Source organism: Pogona vitticeps, chromosome 6, assembly GCF_051106095.1.
Source record: "Pogona vitticeps strain Pit_001003342236 chromosome 6, PviZW2.1, whole genome shotgun sequence".
Lineage (NCBI taxonomy): Eukaryota > Metazoa > Chordata > Lepidosauria > Squamata > Agamidae > Pogona > Pogona vitticeps.
Window position 1 is genome coordinate 4950001 of NC_135788.1, and position 24269 is coordinate 4974269.

Sequence of the window (24269 nt, forward strand, 5' to 3'; positions counted from 1 at the left end):
CTACAGATGCTGGTTCGGAAAGGAGCCAGGGAAGTACATTGACTACATTTATCAAGGACCGGTGATTCTCGTTTTGCTGGTAAGAACACTCACAACTCTCAGATCCTCCTCAAAATTAAAGATATGTACCCAGTTCTTCCTTGATTCTAGGCCTCCCCTAATGTTGGAGTTCCAGATGACCGGTGAAGTTGCACCGATACAGTGGTGCCTCGCTAGACGATGATAATCAGTTCCACTGAAATAGCTGTTTAGTGAAATCGTTGTCTAGCGAAAAGCATTTTCCCCATTGGAATGCATTGAAAGCTGTTTAATGCGTTCCAATGGGGAAGAATCGTCGTTGTCTAGCGAAGATCGGCCATAGCAAAGCTGCTTTGCGAACCGCCAATCAGCTGTTTAAATAGCTGTCTTGCGAAGCTTAGGTCCTGAAAACACCCGTTTTGCGAGCACGGAGGGAGCTGTCAAAATCATTGTCTACCAAAAATTGGTTTGTGAAGCAGGAACCAAATATTGTCCAGCGAAATTCCGCCATAGGAATCACTGTTTTGCGAATCGCTATAGCGATCGCAAAAAGTCAATGTTTAGCGAAAAAACTGTCATGCGGGGTAACTGTCTAGCGAGGCACCACTGTACATACATTTGCCACTTTTCTGCTTTGAATTGACCGATGTGGTGTGACCACTAGACTTCCGCAGAGTGCTGTGGGGTTTTTTTTTTTTTAAGATCATTTTTTTCCTGTTTCCCTTTACAGGTCACTGTCATTGATACGTGTGTGAATGACGAGACTGTATGAAAATGTATTTTTTTAAAATGTAATTAATTTTTAGGCCTCTCCTTCAGTGACCATGCCTGACGGACAGACACCTAAACGTGACTCGCCTGGGATGAAGGGCCTAAACTAGAACGCTTGGAAGGTGAGCTAGGCCTAGCTTCCACCCAAGCCTCCTTTTCCTGCCCCAGTGCAAGCTGGGAGCTTTCCTTTTGAACAGGAAGCTAGGTGAACCTGGAATTCCTTAGGTCTTCTAGAGGTTTAGACTTCCTCCCAGGTGTGCCACATTTAGGTACCTGCAAGGTGTCTCTCTCAGGTAGAACTCCCAGAAGAAGAATTATGGGGCTTGTAGTCCAAAATAATCCAGGAAACCCATAACTGCAGACAACTGGGACAAACTTAAATTGTCAGATTGCCTTAGAGGGTGGTGGATTCTTAGGAGGTTTAAGCATCTCCTGAAGGTCTGCCTACGAGATCTGAAGCTGTTGTCCTCTGTGGATCTCTGTATTTCCACTGCATCCGAAAAAAAGAGAATTTACCAGAAATTCCAAACTCTGCAGCAGTATTGAGGTTAAACGCATATCAAGAGCACAAATGGCAGGCTTTTATTTATGTGAGACGGGAACATAACTGTCGGAAAATAACTGCTGTGCTCATCCCAGAGCTATAATTCAAGATGCCTCACTTAGGTTTGCCATTTGAATGTGAATGGATTAAAGCCGTTGCCATAGATTCATAGAATCATGGAGCTGGAGGGGGGCCCTTAAGGCCATCAAGTCCAACCCCGCTCCTCAATACAAGAATCTAAATCAAAGGAGATCTAACAAACAGTTGTCCAATTTTCTCTTGAATGCCTCCGGGGTTGGAGCACTCGCCAACTCTTGAGGTAAATGGTTCCATTGTCGTACTGCTCGAACAGTTAAGAAGTTTTTCCAGATGTTCAGCTGAAATCTGGCCTCCTGTAACTTGAGCCTATTATGACACGTCCTGCACTCTAGGATGATCGAGAACAGATCCTGCCCCTCCTCTGCAGGACTACCTTTCAAATATTCATACATCCGAAACTGAGACCCATCAGAAACAACCTGATCTAAATTCTCACCTACCTGGTTAACTCCATACTTGGACTTTTAGGTGGGACTAATAGTCCGAAAATACAGTCTTGAAATTAGAGTTATATTTCCTGGGAAATGATTTTAGGAAAAAAAAAATGATAATCACAGAATAATGGGGGGAGGAAGAACTAATTTATGTTATGTTTAATTGGAAAAAATAATATTTGATTGGAAGGGGATTGGCATACACAGTGAAACGGAGCCGTGCGTTTCAGGATTAGAAACCAAGGGAAGGCTGGTATACTTTTTTCTAAAGGCACTAAATACTCAGAATGCTGTTAAGTACGAAATATGAGAGAAAGTGGCTTTTAGAATAATGGCACACCGGCGTTTGTCACGGTGGCGTTTGTGGAAGATTTGCAGAAATTACAAAAAGAGTTCTCGGTCTTGCTCGCTTGGGGGAGAAATGGATTGTTTTATCATGGCTTGAGAAAAAGCCATCGGTTCCTGGGAAATGAGGACAGATTAATCTGGCACTTGTGCTGAAATACAAGCCTTCCTTAATTGTGTTAATTGCGTTAAAAACGGTGTTACCTGTAACTCTGCAAGAAGCTTTATAATATGGGTCTAACTGGGCCCGTATTAACTGCGCAAGGTGCCCAGAAGGCATCAATCAGGAGACGGAATGTCTTTAAAATTATTAGGAATTATTCCCTTTAGTTATACTAAAGTTTTCCAATAAACTTATTGGCTGTCAGTGGCTGTTAGCCGCAGTGGGTAAACGGGGCCTTTCTGTTTCACAATCAGTGGCCAGAATCCTACTGGTGATTAACGCACCTCTAAGTAAAATTGCTTTACTTCTGCAGGCAAAAGGCCACTCAATGACAAGTTGCCAGTTTACATTCCTAGTCCCTTTCTTGTTACGTGACCAGGAACGCAACCAGTGTGTGTGTGTGTTGTGTGCCATTAAATCAGAACCGACCCTAATAGGGCTTTCAAGGTAAGTGAGATATTTAAAGAGTGGTTTTTCCAGTTCCACTCTCCCAGTGAGTTTCCCTCGGCTGAGTGGGGAGATTCAAACCCTGTTCTCCAGAGTCCTAGTCCATCACTCTATCCATGACACCACACTGGAAATCACCTTGTTAATTAGCATAAATTCACTGCCGTAACTTCTGCAATTCCATTTAGTCACAAATAAATCACCCCCAGAATTCTGGCCAGCTGGTTGGTTCTCTCCTAGTCAACATCTGGAGTATTTTCATTTGCAATATTACATTTTTTTGTTGTTGTTGTTCTTTATCATTCCCCATTTAGTATTGACTCAGCCGTTGAGCAACATTTACCCCTTAATACGATGGCAAGCGAATAGAAAATAGAAGTGATTATGAAATGATAATATATTTTCTGCATGATTGGGGAAAAAGGGAGGTAGCATGAAATTTTCTTTACTGCCTAAGGTTGGAGATGGTCTCTGGCTGTGGATTAAGCGGTCGGACCTCCTTACGGGGGCTGGATTAGATTATCTAGAGGGCCCCTCCCAGCCCAGCAGTTCTAAGATACCTGTTTTCATCCTGCCTCTTTCCTCCAAAAAGCTTTGTTGATGTACTTATGTCATATTCTTAGAATTCTTAGAACTGCAAAGCTGGAAAGGACCCCATAGGTCACCGAGTCCGGCTCTTGTCAAAGAGGCACAGTGGAGGATAGTGCTAAACATCTCCAAGTGCACTTGGTACTGTGGTTTTCTTTGGGGGTTTTCTTCCTATAAAGCTGTATTTCTGAAAACCTTCCAATGTAGCTGCCCCTTGATTGCCAAGAGCAAAGAGTAAGCTCTCATTTATCGTCTGTTGCTCTTATCCCAGTAGACTCTGTGCTCCTATTTAGACTCAAGAGGAATCATTTGATGTGGATCACAAGCTCAGAAGTGGAACATTCAAATCAAACAATGAGGAGTGATTTTTAGTGTGCCATTTTTAAAGAAGGTGGGGGGGAACTCACAGTTGGTTCACATTTAGGTCAAGATAGACATCTTGGCAGGGTGAGACTGTTTGTCAAGGATCCTTCATGCCCTACCAACTTTTCACCTCCAGCACAAGACAGAGGCACTGGGCGTATGCGATTAATATTGCACAAATGGCTGTGCTAGTTTTGCAAGGTGTAATGTTGTGCCGTTGGTGTCAGAGCGGAGCCGTGCATCCACTATCAGAGGCGGCTGTGAAAATCAGAGCTTGGAGAAAGTTGCTTTTTTGCCTATATAATTCTCAGATTTTTCCAGGGTCTTACTCAATGAAAGACTCAATGAAATAAATAAATAAATAAATAAATAAATAAATAAATAAATAAATAAATAAATAAATAAATAAATAAATAAATAAATAAATAAATAAATAAATAAATAAATAAATAAATAAAATATAAAGACTCATTCCACATCTAGAAGCAGTGCACCCTCCAGAGGAAAACGTCATTCGTTGTACTGCAAGCTGGCCTCCATCACTATTTGGCCAAGTAGCTTGCTTTTGTTTTCTAAATGCCCCATAGAGAGAAGTAGTGTGGCTTCGTTTGCATGTCTGATGACTTAGGCAAGTAGCACTGAAAGATTTGTGTTCTTGGAAGGACAGTATTGTAAGAGGAAGATAGAAAAGACACAGTTGCCTTCTCCATCCAATCGGAAGGAAGGAATAGATAGACAGACAGAGAGAGAGGGAGGGAGGGAGGGAGGAAGGAAGGAAGGAATAGACAGACAGACAGACAGACAGGCAGGCAGGCAGGCAGGCAGGCAGGCAGGCAGGCAGGCAGGCAGGCAGGCAGGCAGGCAGGCAGGCAGGCAGGCAGGTAGGTAGGTAGGTAGGTAGGTAGGTAGATAGATAGATAGATAGATAGATAGATAGATAGATAGATAGATAGATAGATAGATAGATAGATAGATAGATAGATAGATAGATAGATAGATAGATAGATAGATAGATAGATAGATAGATTCTTAATGTGATAGATAGATAGACAGACAGACTCAAGCTGTCCATTTGAAAGCAAAAAAAAAGTCACCATAAAAAAGTAGAAGTTTCTACATATTGGGTGAAATCTCTGCATAAGCAGAAATACACACATTTGTAAATTAAAATAAAATGTGAAGGTCTGGGGAGGAACGGTCCAGTTTGGGCTGCGAATGCCTGATCTTCTCTTACTTTACTGTAGTATCAAACGTGATCTTCGGTCTAATCTGTTGTGGTTCTTATATTCTTATGACTCGTTTGGAAGCTGACTCATTTATATCAAACAAACCTAATTGCATTATCCATTCATGTAGAACCTTCACTGAGAGCCTAATAAATGAAAACAGATATGATGGGACAACTAAAATATTGTCATATTTCACTTTAAATTCCCAGAATTCCCAGTACAAGCTTCCTCCTTTTATACTGGGAACAACGTGTGTTTCCTACATCTGGGGGGGGGTGTCTGCCACGGGGGTGGGGAAGCCATAGCCTTTGAGATCTTGCTGGATTCTAGTTCCCACAAGCCCAGTCAGACTGCCCAATGATGGAAGGTCATGGGTAGGGTAGTCCCAACATCTGGTTGGGTTAAGCCCAACCTCTGGGGCACCATAAGATCCCATTTGTCTAGAGCGGTGGTTCCCAACCTTAGGTCCTTGGCTGTCCTTGGGGAAAAAACTCCAAGAAGCCTTGGTCACGAGCTGTAGATTTCAGGGAGTTGTAGTCTCAATAACATTTGGGGACCCAAGGTTGAGAAAAACCAATCTAGAAGATTGTACTTGTGGTAGAGGAGTTTAGCTTAACCTTTCCATCCCTGATATCCTGAACCTCTTTCATGTGGATGATGATGAATCTGGAGAAGGATATAACTCTGTGAATGGTTGAAGCTCTCCATGGATCTCAGGACATCAGGGTTCCAAATCATGTGTAGAGTCCCCCACCTAGGGTCCTTTCTTTAGGTCCGCTGCCCGCGCACGGAGGTGACAAAATTGGGGATAGAGGGAGGGGGGAAGCTAGCGTGCTCCTCTCTACTGTTGTAAAAGCTTTAATTTGCGAGCAGGGTGTCTCTCTCCCATTCATCAAAGCAGTGGCATGAAGAGAAAGCAGAGATGTGAAATGAGAAAGAAGATGACCTTGAAGCTATTCTGGGGAAGAAAAACCCAAACGCTTGGCCTCCGGTGTGGCCACTCTGCAGAAGCCTCGTATCCCTCGTGTCGGATTTTCAAAGGTTTCAAATTCATTTCTCCATAGCAACCGTTGTAAGATGAAGCTGCCACCCGGTAGCCTTCTAAACCGAAGCATCTCATGTGTGGGGCTTCCTCTGTTCTCTCATAAAAGAGCTACTAAAGGAGTGTTTTGTGCCTGCTTAGCGGTTCCTTCAGGACCCCCAGAATCTGAAGTCTTGGTTGCAAAAAAATAAAACGCAAAAAGCTGGAGGAGAAAGGCCGTTGAAAAGAAAGCACGTCGCCTCCCGGCTGAGGCTGCTGTGTTTTCTCTGCACGTTGTGCCAATTTGCGGTGTTGTTCTTCAACTTCAGAAAAGACGTGAAAACATTGATGGGCCATTCAGCATGCGGCAATGGAAGGGAGCAAGGGGAAATCGTTTCATCGAAAAATGAAAATTTCAGACTCAGAGCAAGCTACCGTTTCTTTGCACTATGCGCACAGCCAGTTTAAAAAATGTTGGAGGGCATACCTTTTTGGAATAGGGAGGCCGACCCACATTGGTCTGATAATTTCCCTTTTCAGACTGGCGGCCCCCATCAAAAGCAAAACGTGCTGTTTAGATACCACCCCATAGCGCTTCAAGCAGTCTCTAGGTAGTTTACAAGTTAATTATGAAGGCTACACAGTATTTCTCTCCCCCCCACCCCGGCCAGCAATAGTACTCATTTTACCGACCTTGAAAGGATGGAAGGTTGAGTGAACCTCGAGCCAGCGACCTGGGATTGAACCTAGGTGTTGAGCAGAGTTTGGGCTGCAGGACTGCAGCTTATCCACTGCGATACGAGGCTCATCACAGAGGGTTATGAGCATTTAGAGCAGAGAATGAACGTGGAGCATTTGCCTCGGTATTGAGAAAATCGGCAGCCGTGCTCTCTGGGTGCACCTGGGCTAATGGCAGCTGGTGATCGAAGCCGGATCACCCCATAGTGGTCTTTGTACTTTCCAAATCCCCTGGGGCCTTGGCATCATCATCATCATCATTTGCCCCAGAACTAAAAGCATTCACTTCTGTTTTAGAATGCGCCCTTTGCAACAAAAGCCTGTTAGGAGCAAGAAAAACTGCCAGTCGAAACATTGGTGCTGTCTGGCCATGTGCAAAAGTTATTGAGGTTTTTTTTTTTCCTCCTGAGGTTCAAATTCACGTCCAGACAAGGTCTTGAAGGCCTTCGTTCTGCTATTGTGAGCAAAAAAAAAAAGGTAAATGTCTGGAGTACAAAAGCAGCACCTGCCAATCTTCGCATCTCTTTGCTTAAAATTCTTGCTGCCGAGGAGTCAACCTCAGAAAAGGTACTTCCTCCTTTTCGAATGGGGGGAGAGCTACACAAAAAGCCAAAATCCAGTCCTATGATGGTGTCATGGGTGGAGCGGCCCTCGGGGCAAGTCCAGACAGCCCCATGAGGTTGAAGATGGACCGTGTTTGATCCCAGGTTTGAAAACTCCCATCTCTCATGGGCAACAAAATGTATACAGTGGTGCCTCGCTAGACCGTTACCCCACATGACAGTTTTTTCTCTAGACATTGGCTTTTTGCGATCGCTATAGTGATTCGCCAAACAGTGATTCCTATGGGGGAATTTCGCTGGACAATGTTTGGTCCCTGCTTCGCAAACCGATTTTCGCTAGACGACGATTTTGACAGCTCCCTCTGTGCTCGCAAAACAGGTATGTTCAGGACCTAAGCTTTGCAAGACAGCGATTTAAACAGCTGATCGGCGGTTCGCAAAGCGGCTTTCCTATGGCCGATCTTCGCTAGACAACGATGATTCTTCCCCATTGGAACGCATTAAACAGGTTTCAATGCATTCCAATGGGGAAATGCTTTTCACTTTAAATCATCGTCTAGCGAGGCACCACTGTATATTGAACAGCTCCCCAGAATTTCAAGCAAGTTTCTTTCCTAGCCCTGGCTAGAGAAGTTCAGGAATGAATGCAGGAATCTTCTTTAAGGAAATGAAGGGTTCCACCTGAGCTATTATGGCCACTTCTGGTGCCCCCTTTCTTCTGCGGTGTCAGCAGCTCTTAAGGATTATTTGTTTGTTTGTTCCCCCCACAAGCTCCAAATTAAAGGTAATCTAATTGCCGGTTGTGTGGGAATAAGCCCAGCAGTTCTGTATGAGTCTAAAGAGGAGAAAGGAAAAAAAAAAAGAAAATCATCAAGCCATCTCCAGGGGCAATTAAAGAGAGAGAATTTAGAAGCTGGAGGTGCATTAAGTCACGCTGACAGTATGTAATGGTTTGAAGGGTTGATTGGTTTACATTTGGTGGAGCTGTGAAAATCGAGGGTTTGGGCTGAAAGCTTTATACTGATTAGCTGGGATTATTGCTATGCTTTTTCTAAGAAGGAATTAATGGCTCAGATGGACCTAAAACTGATAAAACGTTTTGTGTGCTTAAAAAAAAAAACACTTAAAATGGCTGGATGGATAGATAAGATTCATTCCAGCGCATGCCAAATCCTGGAGCAAAAAGTTTCTGGACTAGGCAGTCAGGGATACAGAGCCTGGAGGGGGATAAAAACCAGACTACTGTTCATAAAACATGCCAGCTGGGACGTTCCCTGATTCTGAGAAGGGTAGATTTTTCTTGCAAACAAGCAGGGTTCTATTTAGCCATCATGATTAATGATTCGTGATTCACGGCATTGATCGGCTACTCCTTCTCCAACTGCATCGCTATGGGCTATGCCGTTTGGGCTGCACGGGGATGGCATTCCTGTTTTAGAAGCACGTGAGCCTTGATGGGAAAACTAACACCCCTTCTGCGGCCTCCCCCACACCCATTCCGGCTTCTGCCATTTGTGCAAAATAGTTCTTAAACGAAGCATACGTGCAGGATCCAAGCCAAAAAGGTCTGGCATTTGTGAAAATCGAATGAGAGGAACTTTCAAAAAGGCTTTACCGGTGGCACTGATGCCACATTTTTTGGGGGGGGGGCTGTCCACTCCATGGTTTCACCCAAACTTTAAAGCAGACAGCTAAGATGCTGATTTATTTGGGAAGGTAGTGTTCAGCACCACGGAGAGCTGCTGTGAAGTCTGGACTAAAACAGGTTCACCACCCTGCGGACATGGGCAGGGTGCCTTGCACATCATCAAACTGTGGAACTCTCTGCCGCAAGATGTAACAACAGCTACCGACGTGAACAGCCACTTAGGTGGAGACATGGATGATCAGCCAATCAACACAACACTAGTCTTGATGGCCACGTACGCAGAAATGCAACACGTCTCACAGTGCAGGTTGCTGTGAGAGGGGGCATTAGCAGGAGGGTGGGGTGAGGTTTTTTTTAGGTTTTGTTATGTTGTGAACTTCCCAAAAGCATCTAGTTGGGCCTTGTTGGGAAACAGGATGCGGAGCTGAATAGATCTCTCTTCTCGTCCTGCAAGGTCCATCTTACATTCCAGTGTGGGAAAGGGTGGGGGGCTAAACGGCATCTTCCCACCCTGGACCCACAACTCTCCCACACTTGTGCTACACAATTTGATTTCCCCAGCAACAAAAAAAACACACAAAAACCCAGTTGCAGCTCAAGAGAAACTGCAAGGTTAGAATTTTGCTTTGGGGCTGGCAACAAATCTCCGTTGTGTCGTTTTAACGCCAGAAAATATCCTTCTCTCCCCCCCCGCCCATTCCAGAACTGGAGTTCCAGCTGTCGATGGCTTCACTTTGGGGCAGGTGTTTGGGTTAGGTGGTTGCCGTTCTGGATCACCCACACGGATCTGGGAGGATCCCAGTGGCGGAGAACCAGCCGCCGGACCGGTCGGAATGGCACAAAAAGGGACAGCTCCCCTAAATGGCAGTCATTTTATGGGAGACGGGCCAAAAGGCGAGAGAAATGATTTTCCCCATGCCTCGCTGAACAACAGCTTGGAAATGACACCGGTGCTCGTTCCTTCCTTGTTTAGGCTTCTGAAAATAACCCCAAACTTCCCTGAAGGCCCAGCAGGGAGGATTGATCCAGTGCCAAAGAACAAAAAGTAACAGGGAGGCTAATGAACGTCGTCCCTTTTTCCCCCCCTTCGCTCCGTTTCCAAGAGGATTTCAATTTCTCATTCATAATGAATCAGCAGAGAGACCTTGAAGTAATGCGGAAAAGGCACCTGTAGGATGCTCTTCTCCAAGGAGAGGAATGAATTCATTACAGTTCTGGCCTCGTTTTTTTCCCCCTTGCAACAATGGAAGTCTCTAGATCCAACAAAACTTATCATGGTACCTCTATTACTAAATTAAAGGGGAGGGAAAACTTTTGGTCTGCTTTTATCAGACCTAACTTTCACCTTAAAAACATTATTGTAGAGGAATAATATCAAAGGGTTTGTAGAGAAGCTACTGCAAGAAACTTTCCTGCCGAACTTAAATTCTATGGTGTAGGCTCAGATTGGACCATGCAACTGGGCATGCATCTAGAAACAGTGCTCCCTATAGTAGTCAAAAATGTCTGTCTGTCATAGCATGTGCTTTCCTCATGTCCCTATCTTACATTTAGCTGTGATGAATTTTCTATTGCAATTGGTTATCGGAGGGTGAATTTAATTTGCAGATTTGATGGAGAGGCAGACAATATGCAAAAAGTGTTCATTGTAAGGAATATGCATTTCCTTTAGAATTGAGTACTGCTTCTTTGGTATGTATAACGACCGTTGCTTGCAATATGCTACTGTCCTACAGAAGACACACAGTTGGGTGGTGTGTTGTTGTTTAGTTGTTGTGTTCGACTCTTTGTGACCACATGGACCAGAGCACACCAGGCCCTCTTGTCTTCCACTGCCCCTTGGAGTTGGGTCATATTCATGTTGGTCGCTTCGGTGACCTTGTCTAGCCATCTCGTCCTCTGTCGTCCCCTTCTCCTCTTGCCCTCACACTTTCCCAACCTCAGGGTCTTTTCCAGGGAGTCTTCTCTTCTCATGAGATGGCCAAAGTATTGGAGCCTCAGCTTCAGGATCTGTCCTTCCAGTGAGCACTGGAAGGACAGATCCTGATTTCCTTTAGAATTGATAGGTTTGTTCTTTTTGCAAGTCCAGGGGACGAGTCTCCTCCAGCACCACAATTCAAAAGCATTAATTCTTCGGCGGTTAGCTTTCTTTATGGTCCAGCTCTCACTTCCATACATCGCTACTGGAAAAATCATAGCTTTGACTATGCGGACCTTTGTCGGCAAGGTGAGGTCTCTGCTTTTTAAGATGCTGTCTAGGTTTGTCATTGCTTTCCTCCCAAGAAGGCACTCAAGCACAGCACGATGCAGCAATATCAGGTACAGTATTACATAAATTCACATGCAGAAAGAAAAATGTATCAATGTAGATACTGGTTGTTCTTGTTTTTTTCGGGCTCTTGTAGATACTCTTACTTCTGTTTCTTACATCTACAAAATGTTCTGGGCAGGCCCACCGGGGCCAAATTAAATCCGTTGGGAAGACTGGGAGGCTAGACCAGATTTCAAGTCATCTTCCTCCGTGAATATTTTCTTACCTCTGTTTCGAAATGAGCAGGTCTTTATTATTGTTTTTTTCTGAAGACTTGGCTCCTAAAATGTAACTTGTTTTATATGGGTAGAAAAAGAGGATGTAATTTCAAGAAGTTATTTGGTTCCATGCCCTGCCTGTTTGGGTTCACAGCTCTCGTTATCTCGTTCTCTTGTTGTTTTTTGTTTTACAGATAAATTTTGTATTTCTCTTTAACATCGTTAGGATTCTCATGACAAAACTGAGAGCCTCCACCACATCTGAAACAATACAGTACAGGTAAGCTGAGAAACTGTAGTGGACACAGGCTAGATTTCTTTGTCTAAGTCATAGGAACATTTATCAGAATTAGAAGTAACTAGTTACATGTAACATAGTTATCGGCAACTAGTTGCTTTTGGTAAATTACTTTGGGTAAGTTACAGATAACTTATCAGCAACTAGTTGCTATTAGTTACAATGTTAGTTACTGTTTGTGAATTAGGTGCAACAAGTAATGAATTAGGTGTAACAAGTAAAAGTAGATACTTTCAAACTACTTTTAACACCATTTCAAAGGCATTTCGATTGAATTGGTTTAGGTTTCATATCATTTTCTTATCAGTCCTAAGTAGGAAGGGGCGTATTCTTTGGTTTGTCTTGGTTTTTATAAATATTTACAAGTTGCAGTCAGAATTAGTCATTAGATGGAACTGTGGTGTATTTCCCCCCCGCATTTTCTCATCCTGTTGGTACTGCCAAGGTCATGAATTGCAAACAGTGGTAATGAAGAAAGAAAGAGTAAAGTTCTGAAATTCGTTTATTCGCTGGATGGGGTGACTGGGGTTGAAATCATTGCTTAGAGAGATATCAGCAGGCATATTAAATCTATTTTTGGACCTTCTTTAAGAAATCGTCCTAACTGCTAATCGTCCAAAGGAGTGGAGCATCTCAGCTTATTTTAATCATGTCTCCTCTTCTGAAATTAGCGTAGCTCAAGAAAGAGGCAAAATTCCTAGTTCTTAAACAGGGCTGCAAACAAGATTTGGTTGAGACTGTTTGCCTGCAGGTCCCTCTTTTGAATTTGCTACCGGACACTTTGGATTTATTTTGTTTTTTGGTTTGTCCGACACTACCCACCCCATTCCAAGAAGATTTCTAAAAGTCTTCTCTAGATAAGTTTGAACTTCAGTCCCAGAAATGTACAGCGCCCTGGCCATCCATGCTTTGCGTACTTTAGAATATACATAAAGAACTCCAGTGCGTTTTGAACAGACATCATCTTAGCAAAACCTGCTCTTTGCTCGTGAAGCCTGCATTTTTACATGTCTTCACCTTGCATTTATCGAGTCAGCTGGGCGTCAGAGTTTGACTTCACTCACAGACTGGAAAAGACACCCGTTATTATAAAGAAAATTAGAATACAGTGCTGTTATGATGGGGCCCGCGTTGCCAAATGTCATCAGCAAATGCTAATTTTGCCAGTTAACATTTGCTTCCTTATAATTATAACGCTGATGAGTTGTCTTCCAGCCCGTGGTTCTGTGGAGGCATGTTTTCTAACAGTGCATTCGACAATTGCTCAATGCAGGGCATCTGCCTGCTTATCCAGAACTAAGGAAAGCTATGCCAGAGTAGACCCCATCGATTGTTATAAACCCAGCTGTGAAAAATAACAACACGGAAGTGGAGACAAACCGTAGACACAGCTTTCAAGATAGCAAGAGGACATGATACAGCTCTCTGAGGAGTGTATTACTGCAGAGACAGACATTTCCACAGTATCCTCCCAGTTATGGGACCCTGTCTACTGGGAGTTACTGTATGTCTGCTTCCAGATCACTTGTTTGGGCACGAGACAAATACCAGTTTTTTCAAAGGAAAAAGAATTTACTCTTTGGATTAGAGTAGGTTGGACTTTTTAAAGTTTTAGATTTAGGTTGAATCAGGGTCATCAAATTGACATGGGTCTAACGAGGCCTATCTTAAACATGGCGAAACTGTGCATTAAAGACAGCACATCATTAGAAGCTGTGAAGAGGCTGGTGTTCCAGAGACATAATTTAAGCAGACATTCATGCCTGAGTAATTATACTTGCTAGCAAAGTCTGGGATTACTTCTGGATGATCCATTACAAAGCAATATCTTACTCTGCAAGCTGAAGGAATGAAAAGCTTCTGCTGTGACAATCAGAGATCTTTCAGCAGTTAAGGGATTTCCTCTTCTAATAACATGCTGTCTATAATGTACGGAGATATAATGGTTGACCCCCAAAACAGGGTCCAACGACCTGCCTTAATGATAACTCACATGAGATCAGAGTCAGATTTCTCAGGTTCACTGGTGGCTAAACCTACAGGACCTTTCCTTCTCTACCCCCTGCCTTTTTATCTTTTTCTAACAGGAAGGCTGTCAAAGCAACCTTGGTTCTCCTGCCTCTTCTGGGGATTACGTACATGCTCTTCTTTGTCAATCCCGGAGAAGATGATATTTCCCAGATATTTTTCATCTACTTCAACTCTTTCTTGCAGTCTTTTCAGGTAGGAAAAGAAGTTAAAGAAAAGCACCAAACGGGCAAGGTCTAGAACTCAAGACAGCTTAGCTAGTATGCATGACTGTTAACAGTTTGCACAGACAATATAGGTGACTGGCAAGAAATAGCTGTGCCAGCTGGGGACGATGGGAGCTGTAGTCTAACGAGTTTTGAGGCTTGGGGAAGGGCTTCACATGATGAGATGGTCAACACACGGTCAAAAACAACGTTGATTTTAGTTTTGCTTCTGACCCTCCCATCAACTCTCTGGAGTGCCCCCCCCTCCCCGTTCTACAGTAGGTGCTTCAGAAATTAAACTGGGAGTCATGGTATTTTCCATGCAAAGATTTCCCTTCCTAATTTTATCATGTTTTGTACTGGAGGGAAGGGGGAAAAAAAACCTCATGCAAAATTTCTGCTACTCTTTCCAGGGCTTTTTCGTGTCTGTGTTTTACTGCTTCTTAAATGGCGAGGTAAGTTTGCACCATCGCTTCTCGTCTATCCATACGGTCGGTTAGTCACAAGTAAATGTACTTGTTGTGGTTGACGGGTTAGTTTTGTTAATGAAATGAAAAAAAGCTGTTCTTTCTAATGTAAAAAAAGTGTAATTGGTCTCGAATGCCTGTGCCATCCACAATATATTGGTGCCCAGCCTTATGAAGCCTGGTTTAGGTCAAAAGCTAGCTATTTGTTCTATTATTAGTGGTCTAATAAAGGTATTGCCTGCCCTTAACGTTTGTATTATATTATATTGTGTAAGGGCCACATGATCTTTGGTTATTTATTCTGATTTATTGAAGAGAAGAGAAGTGGGGTTTTAGGAATAAACGTGAACAGAATCCCCCTCAAAGCTTTGTGCTAAATCATCAACCCACAGCACAAAAGGGAGAGGACAAGTAGTCATTGAATTAATACCTGTTTTTGGCAAATGGGGGATTTGGGCACCGTTGAGATGGATTCTTCATATCTGTGTCCTGCATCTCTTCTGCAGAGGTTGGAGCACTGAACAGAGAATGTCGGTTCAAATGTCCCACGAAACCCCATCAATCCAGACCCACACTAAGAGATAGTTTAAAGTGTACCTCTCAAATGGCTAAGTGTGATTTTGGGCCAATGATCATGTAAAGCATGTGATTGTTCTTTGAGCATATCCTTTCTTCTGGCTGCAGTTGTGGGGGGGGGGGAGGCAGAAATAGAAAATGGGTCTTGGGGGTAATGTCCATCCAGAGATGGACATTCATGATCAAGACAAGGAGACCGAGGGAGAGAGAAAGAATCTCAAGTAAGCCCTTTGTGAGGTTGAATAGCTTGCCTTGCTGATTTACAATATTATTTTTGTGGATTAACGATGTTTGTCTACGGATTACAACAGTCCTAGCGGATTATTCTAAAAATGTATGGAGCATAATTGTCTCGGTCGAGTTGAAATGACCTCTTCCGTTCCCAAAACGGTGTGGATTTCCTTTATCCCCAAAGCGCACCGTTTCAGAAGCCGTTTGGCTCTTTAATTTTTTCATGTGTGGCACGTTTGTGTCCTTCAGAGAGAAACCCATTCTGCGTCGTTTTGCTTTATCTGTAAACACCTAGCTCTCTTTGTTTAAATCGCTGTCCTTTTCTCTCTCTCTCTTTTTTTTTTAAAATGGTTTCATGCTGATGTGTTAATTTAAATGGAAATAGAATGCGGCCCAGTTTGGATAAGCAGCTGAGATCAGCCCGGAGGCTGGACTGCACAAAGTTGATATGAGGAAGGAGACCACCCACCCCGTTTACCCTGGTTTTTCTCAAACGTACACAGCAGCCAGATTTGCTCCCTGTAATGTGTGAAATGGCCCCATGGTTTTCTTGAGGATTCCACAGCTTCCCACCGTCTCCTTACCCCCTGGCCTTGATAATGTTCCAGCTAGAGTGGAGAATTTCGCATCCCTTATACCCCTCCTTAGCCATGATTTTTTTTTTTTGCAGCGAACATTTCCTCTAGCGGAGTTTAAAAGCTGACCTGACAGCCCACCCAGTCACTCTCAGGTCCCCTCCTTCCAATTTCCCCATCATAAGCAGCTTTATTTTTCCCTTCAATTGCATCCAGTCTCTTGCCCTCTGGGGAGAAAGTAACTCTCTTTCTTCCCATAACCATTCATTACTCTCCCATCTCCTCCGTGTGCTGAAGTTCCTGTCATCTTTTCCTGCCATCCTCTTACCAAAAGGTCTTCCTGTCGCCATTATATAACGGTGCCCTTCGTTTCCGAATCGTTTCTCCGTCTTCTCTGCCGTTTGGCAGCTGGGCTGCCCGGCAGTGACTAAAACACCCCATTAGCTTGGTATCGCTGCACCGATTATGACAAATTTAGGACTCGCCTGTTTTCCCATGCGGACAGTCATGTCTCTGCTTCTGCCTCCTGCCAAACGTGACGAATCACAGTTCTTCAGGACTGGGTTTGCAATGTTCACTCGGGAGGAGGCTGGCCTTCACATGAGTGCGTCTTAAAACCTACCAACGGAACGATAAGAGTCCTGGAATCATAGCAGTGGAAGGGGCCTCGAAGGCCATCAAGTCCAGCCCCCAATCAAGGCAGAAATCCAAGTCAAGGCCGATCCAGCAGTGTGTCTTCCCTAAAAGTTCACTACCTATCTGAGGAAGTTGACTCCCCCAAGGAAGCTCACATTATTATTATTTTTAGTTAAAGTTTGTGCAGGAGGAAAGGAGTCTGGGGATGTCTTGATCGGCAGGCCATAGCATTACTTCTACCTAAATATCATAACCTGTCTTACAAGAAATAGAGATGGGCGCGAACCACCAGTTCGGTGGTTCGGTACGGTTCGTTTCCGGTCAAACAGCTGATCTTTGGTTTGGCGCCCCTTCCCCTTCGATGGGTACCTCCTTTGCATCAGCACCCCGCCCTGCATCCTCCAGGTGCTGCATCTGACTGTGCACCTGTCCATGTGTGTGTGTGTGTGTGTGTGTGTGTGTGTGTGTGTGTGTGTGTGTGTGTGTGTGAGAGAGAGAGAGAGAGAGAGAGAGAGAGAGAGACTGAATCACAGATCAGCTGTTTGGCCAGGAATTGAACCCTGTTGAACCGCCCAAAGATGGGTTCATGCCCATCTTTACTATAAAATTGTGATAATGCTATTCCCCTGTTTTGCTCTTTGTATTATTTTATAGTAGTTCTAAAATCTACCAGTTAAGTTGCAACTAGAATATGCCCATTGAATCAGCGGGGCTTTGGCAAGTCAATTCAACAACGTGAGTCTTGATCAATGTTTAATTGATTATGTTGTATAGTATAGCTCAGTGGTTGAGGTCTCTGTCTGCAGAGCCAGAGGTTGGGGGTTCGAATCCCCCACTGTGTCTCCTGGGAGAAGAGCCAGCCTGGGTGGCCTTGGGCAAGCTGTACAGTCCCAGGGCGCCCCCTAGAGGAAGGGAATGGGAAACCACTTCTGTCTTCTTCCCAACCCAGAAAAGGGTTGCCATAAGTCAGAATCAACCTGATGACACATGAATAGAAAATAGTATTTAAAATTACAATTATTGTATGGCTTTAGTTGTGGTGAGCCACCTCCGGTCTCCTGTGGAGAGAAACGTGGCAAACGATCAATCAAATGTTTCAGGTGTTATCCATAATCTTTTTTATAATGATCATCAGCATAATTGCTGTATGTCTATTATTGTAACCTGCATTTAGTGCTTATGGGTTCTGAAACGATTTAGATTGTTTTTAAATTACACTTGTAAGTTTTTTTTAATGGAAAAGCAGGAATATAAAATTGCAAATACATCATCCTGGCTTACAGAGAAAGGCGAGGCAAGTAAAGAGTTAGGAAATCTGATTGAAGACCGTCTGTCCCCGTTGCAGCTGGAGACGGGGGGGGGCAATAACGTCCCCTGCCAGGTGGCGGCAACGTATTAAAAACAGGCCCCCGAAACATGGTTCCACAAATTACTGTGATTTCTGACCTTTACCAGACTCTTCAAATTCCTTACCTGGGCATGAATTAAGAGTGGCAGCTGCTTTCTTCACACCAGAAATGCCAGCTTCTTGCCATTTTTTTCCCCTGATGAATTTCCAGCAAACTGACTTCTAGTCTTATAGAAGCAGAATTTATTTATACGCCAACGTGTGGTGCCCATAATTAAAAATAAAATTGGGGGGGGGAGAGTTGGCAGGGGATGGAGCTTAGAAGTCTCTCCGTGTGATTTAAGAAACACTTCAAAGAGAAGACTATTAGAGAAAACTTGTAATTAAAAACCACAAGTTCTAGCTAAAATCTCTATCGGGACTTAAGGGGACATCATTATTTTCTAACTTTTTCTTTGTTCCTTTCTTTTTGGGCCTCTCTCTGGATGCTTGTCTTTTTTTAAAAAAAAACAGTCCGTGAGCAAAAGAAATGGAGGATATTGGCTTCCCCCCCTTCTGTTGTTTATCTTTCTTCTCTCCCTGCATCTCTTGGCAGCTAACCTTCCCACCTCATCATCCTCCCTCCCTACTCAATGTCTAGGAAAAAGTAGCCCAGAAGGGAAGGGGGAAAAAACAATAGGGACCAGTTGCAGCAGCAAACAGCCAGAGCGCTGGTTTTAACGTTTCGTGCTTTACAAGCCTTCACACTTCACTTTTGTTCCCTGTGTGAATTAAGAAGCCTAGTTAACGTTTCGTGCTTTACAAGCCTTCACACTTCACTTTTGTTCCCTGTGTGAATTAAGAAGCCTGCGGGGATCTGAGTAGCCCCCCCCCCCCGGTTGCTTTTGTGCAAGTTCTGGTTGGAGACCTCAAGTGTTTTAGGCATCTGGCGGTTCGAGAGTTCGATTCCCCGCTGTGTCTCCCCAGAAAGAGCCAGCCTGTGTGGCCTTGGGCAAGCAGCAGTAAGTAGGTATGTGTGGCAGGGGAAGGATTTCAAAGGGGGTTCAATGGGCACCCCTCACGGGCATGACAGAGTTTCCCTTCTCTGAATGAAAGGTTCCCTGGGTATCATAATCAAGTAAAAAACAGATGGGGAATATTTCCAGCATGAAAACAGACTTCACTACTTCCCATTTCTCTGCTGCGCGAATGCACGGAAGTCGTGTTGCGTTGTAAGGTGGACTCTCATCTCGTCAAAGACCATGTCAAGGACCTCCACATCCAACATCATGCCTGCCCCTGAGTCAATGTCCTGAAGTACGTCCAGAAATTTGGCAAACATGCAAGTGTTCGCAGAGTTTCCGGAAACGACTTCTCTTTCACTGCAAATCTCGGCATCCTCAGCCTGTGGCATTATGAGATTTGTTCCCCCGAGAAAGGAAGAGACTTTTCCAAACTCTGGGGATTCCCCAGGAGGTGCTGAGAAATCTCTCCCCAGTTGAGGCCCGCGGGTTCTGATGCCACAGGATGGAGTTGGGTGGAATGACTCCATTCTGGATTTTTATCTGAACTTTAAAGATTTGGCCCAAGTTGTAGAACCGACTTTGCAGGAATAGGGATCCAGTACCTCAGCAAGCTCCCAGAGCCGATTTATCCTCTCTGCGGCACCCACATCACCTTCCCCCACTGCGATCAGCCGATATATTATTGTGGGAAGTGGCTTCTGGAGGTCAGCAGGTTTTGAAAGCCACTTTCCCTGGACAGGAAGGTAGAAGCAAAGCAAACACTGCTAACGAGTTGCCGATTTCCACAAGGAACAGCCTGACATGCCAGCCTGAGGCTCCTGAATTTCTAATCAGAAATTCATTCGCTGGAAGAAGAAAACCCTATGGAAGATCAGCCTCAAAGGGCCATATCTATGTCTTGTGTCACATTCCTAGCCTTAGAAATGTCTTTTTGAGCAGAGTAGCCTGGAAATATGAGTTTGTCTAAGGAGCACTCGGTCCCTGCATTGTGTGCTTGTCATTATTACGAATTTAACCGCCCAGGGATCAGCTTGTTTTGACGCACAATTTCAGGAGCGAGCGAGCGGCCTGCCTGGATGAACAGAGCTTCTTGGTGGTCTCCATGGTGTGATGATACAGACAGTTCCCTGGGGGGGGAGGGAAACGCTTGGCGGGGGGCAACCCCAAAGTGCTAAATAGGCCTGAGCCAGGAAATGAAACCGAATTCAAACATTTGCACTGCCCTTGCCGAATATTTTCAAAGAGGCAGAAGAACTCTGCCGTTGCAGACAGACTCTGGATTACTTCCTTGACTTGGAAAGAGTTGTGTATACATTGAGATGCTGGACGAACCGGAATAAAGAAGCCACTTCTCGCCCTTAGGTTTACCACCTAAAATGGGTCGGGAGGAGCCATGGACTTCTTTCGCTTTCCCTCAGACCTTGGTGACTTCGCCCACCCAGTTTTTAATGTGTTTTTCAGGCTTGAAATCGGCTGGGGGGCTGAAAATAGCCTTTAAATGCTGCTGCGGAGACAGTTGGTTTTTGTTTTACTTTGATTTTTGTTTTGTTTTGTTTTCCCCAAAAGCTGAAAAGCAATTGCATTTGGGTTCTGATTGGGTCTGGGATCAGCATTTGGTGGAGCTACAAGGAGGTTGCGTACAACCTACGGGATGCTTGGCCAGCCCTTGATCTAAAGAAGCGCCACACTAGAGGAAGGAGGGAGGAGGAGGTGTGATGAGGGCCACCCAAGCAGCTTTTCACCAGAGGCTCATGGAAGGGCTCCTTTCCTTTCCTTTCCTCTCTCTGCTGTTGGAATGGTGTTGGAGAGCCACCACTTTCTATCGGCCGTGACAGGTTAGCCCGCCTGGCTGTCTTGCTCTCTTCCACCTCTTTTTTTCCCTTCCCCACTTTTTCTCCCCTCTCAGTGCTGAGTTGGAATTCTTGTGTGCATCGTTGATCTTGCTTTGGCTTCGTAAGGACCCACATAAATGACATCATCATGCGTTAATACCAGATGGGCCTCCCTGTGACTCTCCAGAACACCCCTAATCCCTCACAGTTGACTGTAGTGGCCAAGACGGATGGGAGATTCAATTCCAAAACAACTGGAAAGCCACAGTTGTAGATCCTTGGGCCTCAACATCATCGTCATGGCACTGAGGTTCAATTGTGAGAAGCCCATCTAGGTTAGCACCATCTTCCACTCTTGGAAACCGGTTTTGGGGGCTATCCAGAAACAACGATCTCACCCAAACTACTTTGGGGCCTTGAATCCTCTGATCACGCTTGCGCAAAATTTCTCATAGCGGCATGCAAGATACACAAAGATTTCATGGATAACGATTTTAAGCTGCAACTTTGCATTAACTCTTTTCTCCTCTGTTTTAGCATTGTGGCGCCTTAGGAAATTTCACCTGTCTTGTGTTCAATGTCTTTTGCTGGTCATGGACCATAGTAACAATAAACTAAGTGAAATGCTTGTAAACACCCTTCTCTCTTGCTCCCACCAGGTACGCTCGGCCGCCCGGAAAAGATGGCATCGCTGGCAGGACCACCACTCCTTACGGGTACGGGTTGCCCGGGCGATGTCAATCCCCACCTCCCCAACCCGGATCAGCTTTCACAGTATAAAACAGACTGCGGCCGTGTGAGGAAGCTTACACCTTCCCCTGTGAAGTGGATTTCCTTCTTCTCTTCCTGCCTCACTTTTTCTACACCCCTTCTGGGGGTGTGTGTCTTTTCTTCTTTTATCTCCTCCCGCCTCCCACCCCGCCATGATGGGGCCACTCTTAAGCCTGTCTTTATGGGCATCTTTCCGTGATGCTGCTTTTGAGACAGAAAGAGGACCATCATGCTGCGAAAGGAAGAGCAAAAAAAAAAAAAAAATCCGAGGACAGATCTTTTCATATCCCCAGAATGTCCATCACTTTGCTGAAAACAATCACTGAAGACCACCCCTGTAGGGTGGAATAAATACAGACTCTCTTCACTTCTGCCCTTCCGTCTAAGGAGTGACGTTGGACCTTTGAACCAATTTCCAATGATGCAATTCCCAAAGGTTTTTTTAATTTCCTACATAATATCCACCACGTACCATCAAGTCATTCAACATATTTGTTTGTAAACAAGAGTTAAAACTTCCCACCCCCATGAGGAACACCCTGTTTCCATTATTAGGTGAAAGACTTGCAATTGATTTCAATCAGATCTTACAGAAATATGGGGATGAAGTAATTAAAAACAAGGAATGAAGGGATGAAATAATTAAGATCTTTGTCTTTAAAGAATGGGAGGCCTATATGTTTGTTACAGGTAAATAAATTACATTGGCTAGGGAATTGTCAACAAAGGATCTGTTTTCTTTATCCCTGTAGAGAGAGTGAGAATATAGCCTTTAGAAAACTGAAGTACAGTATTTTAATCAGAAGTAAATCACAGCCTATATACGTTCTTATTTGATGGAGAGAAGAAGCAAGAAGTGGTAGCTGTTACTGCAGGGGAGATGGGTAGACTTCACATTCTGTTATAAGGAGGCAAATAATTCTTGCAATAATTCTTCTCCTTGGTGATCAAAAGCATGTCTCAACATATTAAGGACACCCTGTCAAAAAAAAATTGCAGTCCACTACACTATTCTTTCCTTCCTGCACAAGAGTGACAGCAGCGTGAGCCAAAAATATTTTGTGCAAAAAACGTGTGCTTTTATTTATTTTATTTTTTTTTTGAAATTATGTATTGCAGCAAAACCAGATTCTTTTCACGCTGCAAATTGTTTGCAAAAAAAGAAGTCCCAAAATAATAATTTTTAAAAAAGTACAGAAAACTCTCGTAAACTCATCCAGTAGGGAGGAAGGTTTTTTTTAAAATGTTCTCTCTTATCTGCTAGGACGAAATCAGTGAATATTCCCATCCCTGCCTCGTATTTTTGGTGATGATGTCTTAATTTAGGCGCTTTCAACCTTTGGGGATCAAATCGTATGCCACAGATAGCAAAGCATTGGAAATTAGTGTTCTAGAGACATGATTCTGGCGGACCTTCATGCCTGAATAATCGTATTTGCAAACAAAGTGTTTTAAATCCTGATGGTTAGTAATAAAACAGAGCAAGCCGATATGTAGACGAGAAATATGAAAATATCATGCGGTGCCCATCAACTGGCTTTCAGCGCTTAAGGAATTCTCTCTTGTCATGACACGGTGTCCATCACGTGCAGTTTGGCTCCAGTGGTGTCTGAAGACAGATGCCTACATGGCCACGAAAGAGTGATGGAGGGTAAGAGGATGATAACCTTGTCCCTGATCATTACTACCTCCTAGCATTAGTGTGGATGCTTTCCGGTTCAGAATAGCAAACCGTATGCCGGCTGAAAAGTTACATTTTCCTCAGCAATGCAATGTTACTGTTTGGGGTGTTAGGAGCCTGCAATATTTGATATACAACAGAAGTACTCACCTTGAGGAGAGGTACCTAAATTTAAGTCTTGGGAAGAGTCTCGAGGTGGGTTTTGTTTTTTTTTTTGTTTTTTGGACTGCACTGATGATGCTGGAAGAGAGATTCTGGGAATCTCAGTCTTTTAAGGGGGTGGTTTAAAATAAGAATTTATCTTTTATGCTACATGTTGGTCTGGCTGGAAGATGTAAACGGGCAATCTCATTAAGACTGATGGATCTCCTTAGAATATTAGGGTTGTCGGGTTTGTTTGTTTGTTTGGTGTTTTTTTTGTCTGTTTGTTTTCACCTAGGCTTTGCCACTCAGCTCTGAATGCTCCTGCAGCTGTCTTTATTTATTTATAATTTTTTTTGGTCTTGGAAGAGGATAATTAGAGGTGTGGTTTTTTTCATCATCTTCTGCTGGAGCCTCAAAACGAAGATTTTTTTTTTTTAAAGGGAAACTTTGTACGCGAAATAAATGGTACAGAGACTGTGACGACAACGACGCAGCCGCAAGGGTTGTGTGTCATTGGAAGGGTCTAATCTGCATGAGGCAGAGTTGCGGATTATCTCTGGGGCTTTTTATGTGACACTGAGATATTGTGTAAATATTTTCAGTAATAAATACTTCTGGTTTTGACTTCTGTTGGTTTGGAGAGTTTTTTCTTTTCTGCCTAGCGCTTTGGGGCCTTCAAATGCTGCATAGGATCACAGGATCGAAGAACTGTGGCATTAGGAGCAACGTGAGGCACCATCCGGGTCAACCTTTTGGCAATGCAGGAATCATCCAACGATAGAGTGGGAAGGGTCCTATAAGGCCATCAAGTCCAACCCCCTGCTCATTGCAGGAATCCAAGCCAGAGTAGACCTGACAGAGGGTGGTTCAATTTTCTTGTGAAAATGCCCCCAACTTTGGAGCGCTCCCCACTCCCCCTGAGGTAACTGCTTCCACTGTCGTACTGCTCTAACAGTTAAGAAGTTTTTCCTG

At 44.0% G+C, this 24269-nt stretch overlaps 1 protein-coding gene across 2 annotated transcripts in view; it reads left to right on the forward strand.

The window, feature by feature from the left end:
- Positions 1–23921, forward strand: part of CRHR2 (corticotropin releasing hormone receptor 2) — a 135228-nt gene extending 111307 nt beyond the window's left edge. Inside the window, exons 9-13 of one of the 2 annotated variants that reach the window (XM_078378307.1) lie at positions 7–79; positions 11695–11780; positions 13886–14021; positions 14446–14487; positions 21361–22002. In XM_078378307.1, coding sequence (XP_078234433.1) covers positions 7–79; positions 11695–11780; positions 13886–14021; positions 14446–14487; positions 21361–21501 — 478 coding nt within the window. In that variant the 3' untranslated portion in view covers positions 21502–22002. Of the gene's footprint in view, positions 1–6; positions 80–11694; positions 11781–13885; positions 14022–14445; positions 14488–21360 lie in introns of both variants that reach the window. The other variant, XM_020806344.3, reaches the window with a different exon arrangement.
- The last annotated feature ends 348 nt before the right edge of the window (positions 23922–24269 follow it).